Genomic DNA, 17,311 nt, shown 5'->3' with positions numbered 1-17,311 from the left:
TTAAGTGTTTTTAAGTGTAGAATAGAACACGCTTGCCAAGACTGTATTTGCAGCTTCTTTCTGCTTGCCATGCTTCACTTTGCTTTCCTGCTCCATGCTGTTAACACTGTACCAAAAAAGTATCCAGGAAAGCTCCTCTGCCCACATGGTTCAAGTTTCTGAGTGGATTAATGCACTAATACATGTTTTCACTGGAACTGGCTGAAAAACAGAAGACAAATATAAGCAAATGACTGAAAGTTTTGCCTGATTCATGATTATTATCTGCTGTTTGGAGTTGGTAATACAACAAAGTTGGACTCACTGAATCATTTTCTACCTTATCAGTCAGTCTTGAAACTACATCGAGTATGCATCTGAGTTTTATCATTCTCGACAACCTGTTCACAACCTGAGAATGCATGTATGCATGCCTAGAACATAAACCAGCCCAGAACTATCGATTTACCTTTCTAAAGCTAGAACTGATGTGATAAACTCCTCCTTCTACCTCTCCTTTTCTATTGATTTCCTTAAATCAGTTCATTTGTTCAAGTATAACAGCAAGAGGGCAAATATGGGAAAATATGCCCGATGAAAAGATCCTTTCATATTCCCTTCAAGAAAGAAAGCAAAACAACGGGCTGTACCACCTTGATCCCATTCCTTGAGGTGGTTCTCTTTCTATGACCTGAACAGCCATGGTTCATACGGTGACTGTGTAGTTTCGCATGCCTTTCAGATTAGGCAGTAGCACCAGGCAACACCAGCTGACATTCACTTTACTTTTGAGGTTAACTTCCTGATCCAGAGGGAGTGGTTGATACTTACTATTTCTGAAGCTTGCATTGCCAAACGGTTTGAATACGAAAACGCATCTTGAATGGATTTAGTACTCAGCCCTCTCCCCATCTTTCCGATGTGCTGTTCGCCGTGCTTCTCCCCAGTCCCACAGACCCTCCCAAGCCCTACCTCAGCATTAACAGGAACCAGTCATTTCTCAGCTTCACATGCCCTGCCAGGACACGACTCTGCAACCAGCCTTGATCAGTAGCTGACTGCCAGTCTGAAAGAAAGAAAAGTAATGGTATTGCTACATAAATACTATAATTATTTGGGTATGATAAGTTTTTCTCCTACATTATGGGCTGAGACCAACTGTATGAGGTTCAACAAGGCTCAGTGCCGGGTCCTGCACTTGGGTCACAACAACCCCATGCAACGCTACAGGCTGGGGGAGGAGGGGCTGGAGAGCTGTCTGGCAGAAAACGACCTGGGGGTGTTGATTGACAGCCACCTGAACATGAGCCAGCAGTGTGCCCAGGTGGCCAAGAAGGCCAACGGCATCCTGGCTTGTATCAGGAATAGTGTGGCCAGCAGGACCAGGGAGGTGATTGTCCCCCTGTACTCGGCACTGGTGAGGCCACACCTCGAGTACTGTGTTCAGTTTTGGTCCCCTCACTACAAGAAGGACATCGAGGTGCTGGAGTGTGTCCAGAGGAGGGCAACGAAGCTGGTGAAGGGTCTGGAGAACAAGGCCTATGAGGAGCGGCTGAGGGAGCTGGGGTTGTTTAGCCTGGAGAAGAGGAGGCGGAGGAGTGACCTTATTGCTCTCTGCAACTGCCTGAAAGGAGGCTGTAGTGAGGTGGGGGTCAGTCTCGTCTCCCAGGTAACAAGGGACAGGATGAGATAAAATGGCCTCAAGCTGCGCCAGGGGAGGTTTAGGTTGGATATTAGGAAAAACATCTTCACTGAAAGGGCTGTCAAGCACTGGAACAGGCTGCACAGGGAAGCGGTTGAGTCCCCATCCCTGGAGGTATTTAAAAGACGGGTAGATGTGGTGCTTGAGGACATGGTTTAGTGGTGGACTTAGCCGTGCTAGGTTAACATTTGGACCTGATGATTTTAAAGGTCTTTTCCAACCCAAATGATTCTATGATTATGGGCTTAATGCTCTGAACTACATTTGTGTTAGTGTTACATATAGGTAGAGAGAGCAGAAGTTAGTGGGGAGGCAAGGAAATCCTTCAGTGGACGCGGGTGCTCTGCTCTGTGTATGCACTCTGGGAGGGACTAGCTGGGATCCATCCTCGATATCTAGGGACCGATAACAACACGATATATGAAATTTCATCCAGGTGACAGCTCATTGCCAAATCCAAACACCAGAAACAGCAAAGAATCCGTCATTAAAAAAAAATAAATAAAAAAGAAGAAGACGAGAAGTCCACACCCCTTGCAATCACTTCTCGCATGGTTTGTCTCCCGGCTGCTTTCCAGCCGAGGAAGCCTCCGGGTTCCCCTCGCCGCGCTGGGCGCCGGCGGCCGGGCCTGGCGCCGGCTTCCCGCCTTCCCGCCTTCCCGCCTGCCCTCCCCCGCCGCGCTCCCTCAGCGCTGCCGCTGCCTCAGCCGCAGGCCCCGCCCGCCGCCGCGCCCGCCCCGCGCCTTCGGTTTCGATTCCTGTCGAGCCCGCCCGGCAGGCGGTCGCGGAGTTTCGTCCCGTCCCGTCCCGTCCCGTCCCGTCCCGTCCCGTCCCGTCCCGTCCCGTCGCGCCGAGGCGAAGGGGGAACGATGAGCGACCCGGCGGTGTGCTGCTTCCTCACCAAGACCCTGTGCGCCCAGGGCGGGCGGCTGGGGCTGCCGGAGCTCCAGCAGCACATCGGTCTCTCGGCGCAGCAGCTGGAGGAGACGCTGTCGGCGGCGGGTCCCCAGCGGTTCCTGATGCTGCGGGAAGGCGGCGGCGCGAAGGTCCTGGCCGTGTCGGCCGTGCGGCTCTGCGTCCAGAAGGAGTGCCGGGGCTGCGAGCGGCTGCACCTCTGCAAGCTCCACCTCATGGGCAAGTGCAACCTGGGGCCCAGGTGAGCGCGGGGGGACGGCGGGGCGCGGGCGGCCGTCGGCGCCGGCCGCCCTCACGGAGGGGAGCGGGGCGCCCCCCACACACACACCCGCGCCCCCCGGGCTTCCCCCGGGAACCGGCCGCCGTCGGGACTGGCCCCGGGCGGCTCGGCGGCAGCCTGCGGCCGCTCCCCTCGCTCGGCTGCGCCGGGGGTGCCGCTCCGGCCCCGGCTGCCTGCGGGCGGTGAGGGCCCGGCCCGCCCCCGCGGTGCAGCCTCGTACCGGGCCTTTCTTGCTGGGGAAGGACTCGTTCGCTGCTCTCGCTGGTTTGGTAAGAGCCGGCAGTGACCGCCGCAGGCTGCAGTTTTCTGACGCCTGCTTTTCTTTGTCAGTATTACGGTTTTTTGTTAAAGCCGCTTGTCTGCCACAGCCATCCCTCCGCCCACTGGCATCTGGATGAAATAGTTTACAAATATTTCTCTAGTAAGAAAAAGCAAAGTGCTAGCTAGCATGCCGCCTAGTTTTAATCCAGAAAGTTACGAACACTTAATTTTGCTGTAAGTCACTGCTCCGCCTACAGCCCTTTCTGTGAGAGACAGCGTTTGGTTTCCTGCATACATCAGTCCCGTTTTCTGGAATTACGGAGGACTCGCAGGAAGGGTAGGCCCGGCAGCCTCTCTAGGCGCAGGTGGGCCAAAGGTGGTACCTAGTTTAGAAAAATAACGGTAAAGGAAACCAAAACCAAACGTGGAAGGGAAACCCAGAAGCCTTTCAGTGACAATCTATGGCAACAGCCAGCTCTGGTGGAAGAATTTGCAGTTGTAAGCGCCCAAGCCCCAGGTCTTGCGCTGTTGTGGTGTTAGTAACATGCTGATACCATGCCAGATTCTTCCTCTTCCCAGCAAAATAGCTCGTTGTGCGCTTGGATCCAAAGAGGATGGAGGGGAAAGGCCGTGTCTGTCTCAGAGCGGTACTGGCAAAGTATTAGGGTGCTAAGATTTTCTTACTGTTTCTCGCTCTACTGATGGTACGATAAGTTTCCCTGTGATTCACTGGCAGAAATACCTTCAAGTGCATATAGGCACTTGCACTGGATGACTCTGTGTGAACTAAAACATGCAACGAGGTGATTCCCTTTGTAATGATAAACCATTCTGTTCTCTCAATAGCGCTAAGTATTTAAAATCACCTTTGTATGTGTTAATAATTAATAAAAGGAAAAGTATGCCTTTTGTAGGAGGGAGGTTGATTAAAATGAGGGTGCAAAAATACTGCTAGGTGGACCACATGGATCAAGACAGAGAATATTTTTTAACTGATAAGGTAAAAATCTAGCTGTCCTAGTTTCAGTTGGGATAGAGTTAATTTTTCTCCTAGGAGCTGCTACAGTGCTGTGTTTTGGATTTAGCATGAGAATAATGTGATAAAGCACTGATGTTTTAGTTGTTGCTAAGCAGTGCTTATACTGAGCCAAGGACTTTTGAGCTTCCCATGCTCTGCCATCGAGGAGGTGCACAAGAAGCTGGGAGGGAGCGCAGCCGAACAGCTGACCCAGACTGGCCAAAGGGCTATTCCATACCATGTGATGTCATGCTCAGTATATAAAGCTGGGGGGAGCTGGCCGGGGGGCAGTGATTGCTGCTCAGGGATGGGCTGGGTGTCAGTCGGTGGGTGGTGAGCGGTTGCATCACTTGTTTTTCCTGGGTTTTGTTTCTTTCTCTCTTTTTTGTTGTTTTCCTTTTCATTACTATTATTCATTCATTGTTATTATTTTGTTTTATTTTATTTTATTTCAGTCATTAAACTGTTCTTATCTCAACCCACTAGTTTTCTTACTTTTGCCCTTCCAATTCTGTCCCCCATACCACGGGACGGGGGGAGGGTGAGTGAGCAGCTGTGTGGTGCTTGGTTGCCAGCTGGGGTTAAACCATGACACTAGCCTTGCTTCCAGTTCTTGCATCCTTTTTGGTTTAAATTCTTTTGAAACAAAAATGTCTGTGCAAGTTACTGGGGTCTTCCTATTTAGTGGAATCAGGATCTTAGTGCAGTTAAACCCATTTTTAACTTGTGTCTGGCAAGTAACTTTTCACTGCTTTTTTTCCGAATGTGTTATTAAGTTCAGCTGATTAGTTATCACTGTATTTGTGGACTGTTCCACTGACCTAGAAATATGTACTCAAGTGATGTAGATCACTGTGTGACTGTCAGTGGAATCTGAATTTAACTGTGGAGGAATGCTGGTGATGGCTCCCACCTCGAATACTCTGTAGCTCTCCTACCTTCATAGCCATTAATTGAGTGTCTACAGAGTCTAGTATCCTTAGAAGATCGTTTCTCAGGACCAAAGATGGCACACTTCTGCCCTTCAGACTTCATGTTCTTGTTTATTTGCTTACAAAGCAATGTGTCCAGCAGGGTGCGGGGGTCAGGGGCGAAATGTCTGCACAAAGGTCTGTACAGAAGGATGGGATCAGACACAGCATGAGGAGAGTTTCAGGAGTTAACTAGAGGCTAAAAGGATAAAGGGAACAGAGACTTGAGCCTGATAGATTAACAGGTACTTTTTATTGGTTGAGTATCTCTTCTTAAGGCTGTATCAAGTCATGCCTTTGAAGATCAAGACACGAGGAAGCTGTATTTTACTGCATCAAATTAATGTACAGGTTGACTATGTTTCTTATTGTTGATTTGTAGTATCTTTTCAAATAGATGCAAAAAATAGGCAATCTTTCTCTCTCTGTAGTTCATACTCACTTCAGACATTTCTCTTAGTAAGTGGCACCAGCATCGTCGTTATTGACCTTTAATGGCTTTTTTATCCAAAACTCAAAAGTTAATGAACTTTCCTGGATTTTTTAGGTTTTTTTTAACTTCCCAGATAGCAAAGATAAGAAATCGTGTCGTTTTAAGCTTCGCTATCTCTTTGTTTTGTGCTCTGAGACTTTTGCATATTTCTTTACGTGCCATTCTTGGGACAACAACCTTTTACGTTCACAAAATCAAGGGTGTTGCAACTTCCGCCATTGTTGATGTATTCCTCTAAAATTAGCTTTCCTTCCAGCTGTTCAGATCGTGTGACTTGACTTGCCTCTTACTGGAGTGGAAGAAAGTGCGGGGTCGACAGACTTGCCTTCAAATCTGTGCTGCTAGCTTTCTTAGAAGTGGTCTGGCCACACCCATGTTTAAAATGGGGATAATAATGCTACTGTATTTCACAGTTATTATGCTGTTTGGTCCATTCTGCAGCTAATCACAGAGACCATCTAAATGTTCACAGACTTTTGCCAAACTGCCTGTCTCTCCATGACTTTTCCCGAGCTCAACGTTATCTGAGGTTCTTCTTTAAATCAACTTGACTGAATAAGTAAACATTGATATTTCTCTGTATTTTCTTGCAGATCTTGTAAGTACTCACACGACATCATCAGTGCTGAGAACAGGAAAGTTCTAAAGACTCATGAGTTGTCTGGGCTCGATGAGAATGAGCTGCGAGTCCTGCTTCTCCAAAACGACCCTTTTCTCCTCCCTGATGTGAGTTGTACTGATTTCTTAAGAGAAGCTTTTGTTAATTAGGAATGGGAGAGGGCAAGAGGTGGTCTGATCTCAATTTCAAGCTGTTAAGGTATGTAGCAGAAATATTAAGATTAGTCTGAATGAAGTACGAATGGGAATAGCTGCGTGTGAAAGCACCAGAAGAAATTATATGGAGCAAAGGTTGTGAAAGTGACATGTACTTATGATCAAAAAAAAACCAACCAGCAATAAAACTGTTAAATACTGAGGAATGGGTTGCTTATGTAAATACCAGAAGGCTTGCACCTTGATAAGGACACGTCATCTATGACTTGTCAGGAGAAGACCTGCCCTCTGACAGCAGGCAGTGCACAGCAAGGCTACAGCCTGTTTTGCGTGCCATTCCTGTTATCCCAACAGGACAGCCACAAAGTTACTCAAAGCAAGCAAACAAACAAAGTCAGCAACTTCACCAGAGATTTACAGACAGTGAGGTAACCAAGGCAGAGGTGAAAGATCACAGTAATTGTACATGCTTACAGGGTAAAAGGCCTGACCAAAACCATTTTGTTGGCTCTTCTCCAAGAGATGATAGAGACTAGGAAGTGAGGGCCCCTTTCTTTTTCCAGCCAACGTAGACCTGCACATTTTGGTGCTTGAGGGTATAGGGGAGCGAGAAAAATCTACGAGAAAATGACCAAATGACTGCAGTCAGCTTTGTGTAAAATCTGCCCCTTCCAAAGCACGCTGAGTTTTTGTGCACTAATTTTCTACAAAGCAACCTTTGTCCAGTTTGCATGCAAGTCATTGATTTTGTTCAATTTGGCTAAACAATCCATTCTGGTTCTGCATATGTGTCTAAGGGCAGTGCTATCTGCAAGGTATGGCTGTTTCAAAGCCAAGAATATCCTGTTCTGGCTACAGCTGTTCCTGGTTAAGAAACTACCAGAGTCCTGCCTGTTACCCTTGTCTTTTGGGGGTTATAATCTCCACAGATCTGTTGGCATAACAGTTCTATTGTTTTCTTATTCCCTGCTGTGACAGTGCTGGGCTTTGACAAAATAGATTTTTTTTTTTTTTGGTAGTGTTTTAAAATATGTTGTGCTGGCAGATTCAAGGAGCATGATGGTGATGAGCAAGGAGGGTTAATAATATCTTTGTCCTGCTCAGCTGCATCTAAAACTTAAGTGATTCTTTTTTAATTACTCCCAGTAATGGGCAGATAGTAGCAACTATCATCGATTGGTATTACTCTTTAGCTCTTACCCATAGATCTTTTCAGCCCTCACTGCTGGCAGGCATCATTAATTGCCTCTAATTGAGCACCTTAATGCATATTATGGAGCAAAATAGCAGAAACAACGGAAAACAGCGATGGATGCAGGCCATTCATAAACCTGAGAGCTGGGGAGAGGGGTGTGGAAGCCAGCTTGGCTGTTTCTTGCTGACTGGCTGTGTGTCTGCTGACAAATGGCATGTATGAAGCTCTCAAGCAAGAGGAAACTTTGGTCTTCTGTGACCTGAACTGGGGTGCAGGGTAAGAAAAACATAACAGCACCTCAAAATCAGGGGCGTTTACACTTTCTCTCACCTTCTCTCTGGCTCTCCTTTTTTTTTGTTTCTTGGCAAATGCAAGAGGCAGTGTGCTTTCTTGATGTAGCTAATTAGTGGATTCCCTGTTTAGCTGAGGCAGCACTTTGTTCTGGTTGGGTAGTTTATTCTGATGCTTCCATATAAAATTTTCCGTGGCATGCTAACATCATCTTTTAATGCATTTTCCTCTAGATGCTCTACAAAATCACTGTCAACTGGATTTAGTGTCTTTAAATCTCTGAGAGTTTTACTTTGTAACTTAAGTGGCTGGTATCTCCAGTACCCTAAAGTGATATTTTGTGCAATGGATACTCCACAGAAAATGTTCATATTTTTAGTACTGTGGTGGGTTGACCTTGGCTGGACACCAGGTGCCCCCCAAAGCCACTCTATCACTCCCCCTCCTCAGGGGAGAGAAAATATAATGAAAGGCTCATGGGTCAAGATAAGGGCAGGGAGAGATCATTCACCAATTACCGTCATGGGCAAAACCGACTCAACTTGGGGAAATTAGTTTAATTTATTGCCAATCAAAATCAGACTAAGGTAATGAGAAAATCTTAAAACACCTTCCCCCCACCCCTCCCTTCTTCCTGGGCTCAACTTCACTCCCGATTTCTCTGCCTCCTCCCTGCCTGTGGCACAAGGGGACAGGGAATGGGGGTTGCAGTCAGTTCATCACACGTTGTCTCTGCCGCTCCTTCCTCCTCAGGGGGAGGACTCCTCACACTCTTCCCTTGCTCCAGCATGGGGTCCCTCCCACGGGAGACAGTCCTCCATGAAGTTCTCCATCGTGAGTCCTTCCCATGGGCTGCAGTTCTTTATGAACTGCTCCAGCGTGGGTCCCTTCCACAGTGTGCAGTCCTTCAGGAACAGACTGTTCCAGCGTGGGTCCCCCATGGGGTCACAAGTCCTGCCGGCAAACCTGTTCCAGTGAGGGCTCCTCTCTCCACGGGTTGGCAGGTCCTGCCAGGAGCCTGTTCCGGTGCGGGCTTCGCACAAGGTCACAGGCTCCTTTGGGCATCCCCCTGCTGCGATGTGGGGTCCTCCACGGGCTGTGGGTTGATATCTGGTCCACCGTTAACCTCCAGGGGCTGCAGGGGGACAGCCTGCCTCACCACAGTCTTCACCATGGGCTGCAGGGGAATCTCTGCTCCGGTGCCTGGAGCACCTCCTCCCCCTCCTTCTTCACTGACCTTGGTCTCTGCGGAGTTGTTCCTCTCACCTATTCTCGCTCCTCTCTCCAGCTGCAGTTGCATCCGTTTCCGCCCCTGCCACCTTCTTAAATGTGTTATCCCAGAGGCGCTACCACCGTCACTAATTGGCTCGGCCTTGGCCAGCGGTGGGTCCGTCTTGGAGCCAGCTGGTATTGGCTCTATCGGACATGGGGGAGGCTTCTAGCAGCCTCTGACAGAAACCACCCCTGTAGCCCCCCTGCTACCAAAACCTTGCCATGCAAACCTAATACAAGTATTCTCTCAGCTTTTACCCGATTCTGTATTGTAGTTGCTTTTTTTTCCTGCTCTCTTAAGCAGGAAGATGCAAGCACGAAAGCAATTCCTATGCTCTGGCCCCCAAAACCAGTGTCTGGCATAAGTCTTATGCTTTTTTTGCTAGTTCTTAAACCAGCTTCAGGCTGAGTGGCAAACTGTGCTCTCTGTTTCTGGTTTTGATTAGCAGTATTTGTGGAGGAGAAAGTTTCTAGAAAGGAGAGGATATTGAAGTTAAGGGGGAAACATTGAGTTGGGAAAAGACCTATTAAGAAAGCAGTGATTTTAAGTTTTTCTAGAAACATCCAGGGAACTATATTACTCCTTTGAACCAAGGGACTACTGTATAAGTTTGTATCACAACCCTTAGTTTGTGCTTGATTATCTGTCTCTGGTGGATGTTGGACTAACTGTTTGTTTCCAGCTCAGTAACTTGAACAGTTATCTCCACTTGGAGGGATGGAAAAACAAGCTTATATTTAAAGCCTTAACTTATTTTTCTTGTTATATAGGCAGTCAGATGAGACGTATATTTTAGATGAAAGTAACACTTGGAGTGGTATCAGGCCCCTAAAATAGAGCAACAGTCTTCAACTGAGGAAGAACATCCCTTGGCAGTGGTGTAAGATTTGAGTTCTTTAGTGACTGAAGTTGCAAGGCATCTGCCACAAGACTGTTTGGTGTTACCTAGCACTTGCATATGTTCTCGATACATAGATCTTTGAGTGCTCTGTAGATGATAAGCCTTTCTGCATTCCCCTCAAACAAAGTTGGGCAAACGAAAGAGAGAAAAATGAAGTGACTTACCCAAAATTCTGGGGTAGGTGAATAATTGCTTTGCATTGGCAGGCGCTGGTACTTTTGGATCTCATTAAGAAAGGCACATGATTCTTAAGATAAGTAGCTGGTTACTACTAAAGGTTATAATGAGAAGAAATCTTATGTGCCCCTTCTGATGTTGTGGGAACCCATGACAATACAGCATCAAACAGAACTCTCTGGTAGGACCATGGCTTGCTGTGCAGAATTCCCATCCATGGTGAGGTTCAGCACCCTTGCTGTTCTTCACCTCTTTATAGTATTTTTCTGGGAAAAAACCCAAAGCTATTGGCCTTCTATCCGTATAAAACTGAATGTTCTAGATGGTACACCAAGGTTCACTGAGAATATTATGCTCTTATGCATCTCTATAGGAACAAGCTCTTACAAACAGTATGTACGGGCTGTATTGTTAAAGGCAGTCGATGCTAATGGCATGGTATGTGCTCCCATTATGTGGCTGTCACTAATGATAACGCATGGGCCTCTGCAACCAAGGCCTACAGGTAAACTGCCTAGATTTGCTAGAAGTCACTATCTCCTCATTATAATATCTTCCACAGTGGCCTGCTATGTAAGCTGAAAATAGGTCCAAAATTAATTTTCCAAAAATTATTTTCTCAGTGCAAGAGAGTGATGGAGCTACTGGAAGGAGTTCAAGCGAAGAGCCACTAAGATGATGAAAGGGCTGGAGCATCTCTCACATGAGGACAGGCTGAGAGAGCTGGGACTGTTTAGCCTGGAGCAGTGAAGGCTCAGGGGATCTCATCAATGTTTACAAACACCTGAAGGGGAGGGTGTAAAGAGGACAGAGCCAGGCTCTTTTCAGTGGTGCCCAGTGACAGGACCAGAGGTGATGGGCACAAACTGAAACACAGGAGATTCCCTCTGAACATGAGGAAGTGCTTTTTTACTGTGAGGGTGACTGAGCACTGGCACAGGTTCCCCAGAGAGGTTGTGGAGTCTGCCCCCTTGGAGATATTCAAAAGCCATCTGGACACGGTCCTGGGCAACCGGCTCTAGGCAGCCCTGCAGAGGAATCTCTGCTTGGGCACGTGGAGCACCTCCTCCCCTTCCTTCTTCTCACCTTGGTGTCTGCAGGGCTGTTTCTCATGCTTTCCCCACCACCCTCCTCACTACCTTGCAGTGTTTTGCCCTTTCCTTAAATGTGTTTTCCCAGAGGTGGCACCAGCTTGGCTGACGGGCTCAGCTGTGTCCTGCAGTGGGTCTGTTGGAGCCAGCTGTGTCCAGCATGGGGCAGCCCCTGGCTTCTTCTCTCAGAGGCCACCCCTGCTGCCAGCATTTGCATGAGCATCCAACTGATTGTAACACCACTGATAGCATTTTGTGATGCAGCTGAGCTTAAATATATAAATAATAGCCATAATTGCAAGGGGGAAGTGGAAAGTTGTGATATAGTTGCACAAATGGTGCAGGAAAACATGTAGAAGTAAAATCTGCAAGATACCTGGTAAAACTAAAATCCTGCAGAGCAGGCAGGAAGGGTGCATGATGGAAGCAGAATAATCCAGAACAAGCAAAACCAGAACAAGTCCAGATCCCAAAAAGAAGATGTCAAAAGCAAATGAGAGCATTCCTTGGGGCGTTTGGGGTAGAACAGCATAAAGCATCCACAATGACAGAGGGAAGATGAGGAAGAAAGAAGACAACCCCCTTTGGTTTCTGCTTCCCTCAGAGGCTAAGAACCATTGAGGACAGTAGCCATCAGTGCTTACTGAAATGACATCAGGTCCATGGCTTGGTATGCTCCCACCTAATTTAGAGTAAGTTTGTGAAGGCTAATTGTTCTGTACATGATACTGACTGATGATGATGAGGGACTTGCCTTTGGCAATGGGTATTGTTAATGAATATGAATCCAGTGAAGAGTTGTTTTGCAGTTGAAACTGGCCTGATTTTTCAGTCTTTTAAACACTGCCGTCCCAGCAATCTCTAATTCCCTAGTTGGTATATAAATCTATATATATTCAGTTGCAACACAGCATAAAAACTGTCTCTGTTGCTTGGTACAGGAGTTGGGAAGAGATCTGTGACAGTTCTGGTGTGATGTTGGGGCTGCCCGCCAGGCAGCTGTGTGTCCTCAAAGCAGCTTTCTTGTTAGGGGACTGCTCCTCCGTGGTGCAGGAGCGGAAGTGTTGCTGTGGTGCTTCGTGGACCATATGAAGGAGTTTTTGGTGTGTGACTTGTTCCCTGGTCCAATTCACTGCATATCTGTTTTTTTTGGTGAGCAGAGGAATAAAGAAATGCGTTGCTTTTTCCATATGTACTCTAACCTCAAAGCATTCTTCTTATCATTTTTAGACGCCCAAGTCTTCAATGCAGAATAAGCTTTACAAATAGGAAGTGCAAATGCAATTTCAGCTCCATGAAATAATACCTCATTTGATACAGTATATGTTTTTATGGATACACTTGTTCTTTATTATGTTGGGTTTTTTTGGGTTTTTTGGGTTTTTTTCTTTTTAATAGAATAACTGTAAACAAGTCAGTTGTTATGTAACTGTCTTGCTAAGGAGCGCCAAAAATGAATGCTTGTTGGACTGGCTTTTCTTTTTCTTGGAAAAAGCCTCTGCAAAACTTCAAAACTGAAAATGCATGAGTCAGCTGAAAATGCCTGCTCTTCCATGCAAGAAATCTGTCCGGATTAAAGAAGTCACAATGAACACATGCTTTTTAGTAACAGATTTTCTGCTGTAAAAGCTGTATGCTATAGACCAAAGATGAAAATTACTGATTCTAATGTGCTTTTCCATTTCGTGTTATATCTATCCTCCCCACTTCTAGGTCTGCCAATTTTACAACAGAAAGGGTTCTACCTGCAGCCAGCACAACAACTGCAACAAGCTTCATATTTGTCGACACTTTCTCCAAGGGGACTGTAGATTTTTTCCATGCAAGATATCCCATAACCTCTTGCACACCCATGCATTGAGAGTGTTGGAAACTGGAGGCATTGATGTGAACATAGCTTCAAACATCCAGGCTATATATGATTACAAGCATCTGGAATTCATCAAGGAACTGAAGAAGGGAAAAAGTAAGTTGTAAGAAACACTGAGTTTAAACAGAATTCTGAGTTTGATAGAGGTAGAAGGTGTTCTTGCCTTACATCACAGCTAAACCCCATCATCCTTTCTGTGCTTTCAGTACACAACTACAAACCAAGAGAAAACGCATTGAAAAATACACAGCCCTACAGCTCCCTGTGGTAGTTGGAGTGCAGCTTATGTGCTTACCCTACCATATGCTGAAAGCCATAGTACCGGACGGCCTGCAGAGGAGTGTTGAGATTTCTGCCCAAGCATTGTGCAGCACAATGGGGAGTAGTCTAGGATTGATCTCAGTACTGCTCTGGACACATTGCTTCCTTCCTGGGAAGGAGACAGAGTTGTATCTCTGCGTGTGAAAACTTTCCTTGCCTTCTGTCCCCAGGAAACAGATATAGCTTTGTCAGTAGAGCCGTTGTCTTGATATATCTTCCAGTGAACAATATGAACTCGTAAATCTCCTGTCCTCCTGGGCAGAAGGACCTTGGCTTTAAAACCTGTCAGAGTCCAATACCCTCTGAACAGGTTCTTTTAGATATTCCATGCATGTCGTCGGTTTAACCCCAGCCAGCAACTAAGCCCCACACAGCCGCTCGCTCAGTCCCCCGCAGTGGGAAGGGGGAGAGAATCGGAAGGGTAAAAGTGAGAAAACTCGTAGATTGAGATAAAGACAGTTTACTAGGTAAAGCAAAAGCCGTGTGCACAAGCAAAGCAAAACAAGGAATTCATTCACTGCTTCCCATTGGCAGGCAGGTGTTCAGCCATCCCCAGGAAAGCAGGGCTCCATCATGTGTAACGGTTGCTTGGGAAGACTAACGCTGTAACTCTGAACATCCCCCCTTCCTCCTTCTTTCCCCCAGCTTTACATGCTGAGCATGACATCGTATGGTGTGGAATAGCCCTTTGGCCAGTTGGGGTCAGCTGTCCCAGCTGTGTCCCCTCCCAGCTTCTTGTGCACCCCCAGCCTACTGGCTGGTGGGGTGGTGTGAGAAGCAGAAAAGGCCTTGCCTCTGTGTAGGCCGTGCTCAGCAGTAATGAAAACACCCCTGTGTTATCAACACTGTTTCCAGGAGAAATCCAAAACATAGCCCCATACTAGCTACTATGAAGAAAATTGACTCTATCCCAGCCAAAACCAGCACAAATATTTAATATCAAATTTACTTATTTGAAGATAGTTGATGTTACATGGGTGTTGTGGGTTAACCCTGGTGGGCGGCTAGGCACCACACAGCCACTCGCTCACTTCCCCCTGACCCCCAGTGGGACAAGGGAAGAGGAAAGAAAGAATAAAAGCAAGAAAACTTGGGTGTCAAGATGGGGGAGGGGAAAAAAAAAAAAAAGCAAAGGGTAAGTGGAAGAAGAAGAAAACAAAGCAAAACAAGCGGTGCAATGGGAATCACTCACCACCTCCCACAGACAGGCTGATACCCAGCCAGTTCCCGAGCAAAATATGGCTAACCCTCCTAAATCTCCCTCTTTTCCCTTTTATTGCTAAGCATAATGTTGTACGGTATGGAATATTTCATTGGTTAGTTTGGGTCCTCTGCCCAGTGGTGTCCCCTCCCAACCTATTGTGCACTCCCCAATCTATTTGCTGCGGGGGCGGAGTGAGAAACAGAGAAGGCCTTGGTGCTGTGCAAACACTGTTCAGCAAAAGCCAGGGCATCAGTGTGTTATCAGCATTGTTTTGGTCAAAAATCTAAAACACAGCATCATATGAGCTGCTATGAAGAAAATTAACCCTATCCTAGCCCGGCCCAGTACAGTGAGATTTCTGATGTAGCAGAGTGATGCAAAATACGCTGAAAACACAATACAAATATTAAGTTACACTTACCAAAACATAGCAATTGCAATACACAGTTCAATCGCAATACCAATGTGATTCCCATTACAGGTCTGTATAACATGCTCACCATCATGATGCTCTGTGTCACCAGCCCCCGTGAAGGAATACGTGGGTTGAAGCCAGCTCAAGCCCATTTCTCTCTTCGAAATTCTTTTGTTTGTTTAGTTTTTATACTGCTATGTTGGGCTGAGCCCTGTATTCACTCCCCGCCCCGTGCTGGTCTGGCTAATGCAGGGAGAAACATTTATACCACCGGTTGATCCATGCAGCTGACATAGCCATTTATCTGCAACAAAATCCACCCTCTGGTCCCCTTTGTGTTGAGACAAAGCCAGTTTCTTTGCGACAGCCGTGGTCAGTCACACCCTGTGTTACTCTCTGAGCTCCATGAGCACATCGCCCTTGGCCATCGCCACTGAGCCTTCTTCCATTGTCGGGGTTTATTGGTCAGTGACAAAGCCCTGACTCATGCAGTGAGCTGTACAGGGGATAGTCAGATCCTGAAAGTGCTTGACTTGGCCACTGCAGTCAACTCTTTGTGATTTCTGGGATGAAATACCAATTGCAGTGTCTTTCTCTTAGAGTTGTATTTTGGTAGGGCAAATAAGGACTGATGTGTTCTTTCCTGTAGATAAAAAAGATGATTCCTCTGCTAAAGTTTCGAAGGACAATAAAGAAGACAAGTGTGATGAGCTATGCGTGTTCTATGTCTGGAAGTACTGCAAACATAGAGGTAAGCTTTATAAAAAGTAATGTTATCTTCGGAGAGCAGCGTCTGCAGAGGCACTCCTGGCTCAATGGCTCGGACTAGTGGTGGCACATGGAGTGGCAGTGGCGACTGTGCCTTCTCACTCGTTCGCTTTGTTTCCAAGTCACTAATAAACACTGTCAGAATTACAGACATCATCAGAGGAAAGTCAAGTGGGTACACTTAAACCCTTTCTCCTCTAGGTGATCCATCTATGGCCTATTTCAGTCCTGTTGATGGGGACAGGCTTTGGGTATGTTTCTATGGCAAAAACCCTTCAAGTGTTAAATGTTACACTTTCTGTAACTATTAGATCAATTGAAGAGCCAGCCTTATGCTGTCATCATTGACAACTGGTAACACTATGTCGTCCTTTATTCCTGCTGTATCCTATGTACATCAGATAATAGCCATATTCTCCCCCATTAAGTCCTTTAAAAAGTGATCTGAGGTGTTACAACATCTTAAGAAAGCACAATAGTTGTACCAGCTAAGCTAAAGATAAATCTAGCCCATTGTCTATCTGGCAGTGGCCAATAACAGGGGTCTGAGGGAAAATATAAGTATAAATTGTATTTGGTGGCTGTTCCTGAACAGTTGCCTGATCCCCAGGTTAGGTTTTTCCTTGGTTATGAGGAGGTACCATGAGATTTTCTTTCAGTGAACTTGTCCAGTCACTTTCTAAAGGACTACTCCTTTTCTGACCTCCTGGTCTTGGTAAAAGATCCACTCAAATTAGATCAGACTGTGTTTGCTTTCGCTTAGGATATGGACAATAAGTTGCCTGATAACTGTTTGGTCTGAGATGTTTGTGTGTATTCAGCATTTCTGTAGTGGGTTTGTGTTCTGGTAAAGATGCAGTTCTCCTGTCAGAAGTTCCTTTTTTGCGAGGCAGATGAGTAAGTTACTTTAGGGCTTGATAATACCTCCTAACCATTACTTTGAAGAGAGACAGTACTTTAAAAAATAAATTATCTCTTCTGTGGGTATTTTATGGATCATAGAAATGAAGTCTGGCCAGGAAAGACCAAGTGTGGTCTTGTCTACAGCTTTTCAAGTTAATTTAAGCACAGTGCTTTCAAGACAGGGTGCACTCCAGCCCTGTTAACAAGAAGAAGGAAGAAAGGAGTGAATTACACCGTTGTCTTCATAACTGGGGTTAGTTTCCATCTGTTCTGTGGTCAGATGCATCAGGGGTGAAACTCCATTTGGCTCTGTCTGGGCAGCAGCTACTCCAGCCTTGTATCACATTTCTCAGACTCTCTGCTTCTTTAGGACCAGACTTGAGGCTTAAGTTTATGAAGTTTTGAACCTGTGTAATGTGAATGGTGCACCCATGTGCTAGCTGTGGAGGTCAGGCTCAAAGCAGCTGTACTGTGACCACCAAATAGCTAAACTCAAATAACGATTGGAG

The 17,311-nt window shown here is 46.3% G+C and overlaps 1 protein-coding gene across 1 annotated transcript in view; it reads left to right on the top strand.

Annotated features, from left to right (window-relative positions):
• Positions 1-2,420: 2,420 nt before the first annotated feature.
• LOC104012712 (protein mono-ADP-ribosyltransferase PARP12-like) overlaps positions 2,421-17,311 on the top strand; it is a 29,839-nt gene continuing 14,948 nt past the window's right edge. Inside the window, exons 1-4 of the mRNA XM_087768127.1 lie at positions 2,421-2,837; positions 6,213-6,345; positions 13,035-13,287; positions 15,781-15,882. Coding sequence (XP_087624253.1) covers positions 2,551-2,837; positions 6,213-6,345; positions 13,035-13,287; positions 15,781-15,882 — 775 coding nt within the window. The 5' untranslated portion in view covers positions 2,421-2,550. The remainder of the gene's footprint in view (positions 2,838-6,212; positions 6,346-13,034; positions 13,288-15,780; positions 15,883-17,311) is intronic.

Source organism: Nipponia nippon, unplaced genomic scaffold (genome assembly GCF_047370975.1).
Source record: "Nipponia nippon isolate SJK-2023a ecotype South Korea unplaced genomic scaffold, ASM4737097v1 scaffold_3, whole genome shotgun sequence".
Lineage (NCBI taxonomy): Eukaryota > Metazoa > Chordata > Aves > Pelecaniformes > Threskiornithidae > Nipponia > Nipponia nippon.
Note: the sequence above shows the minus strand (reverse complement) of the source record. Positions and strands in the feature narration are given on the sequence as shown.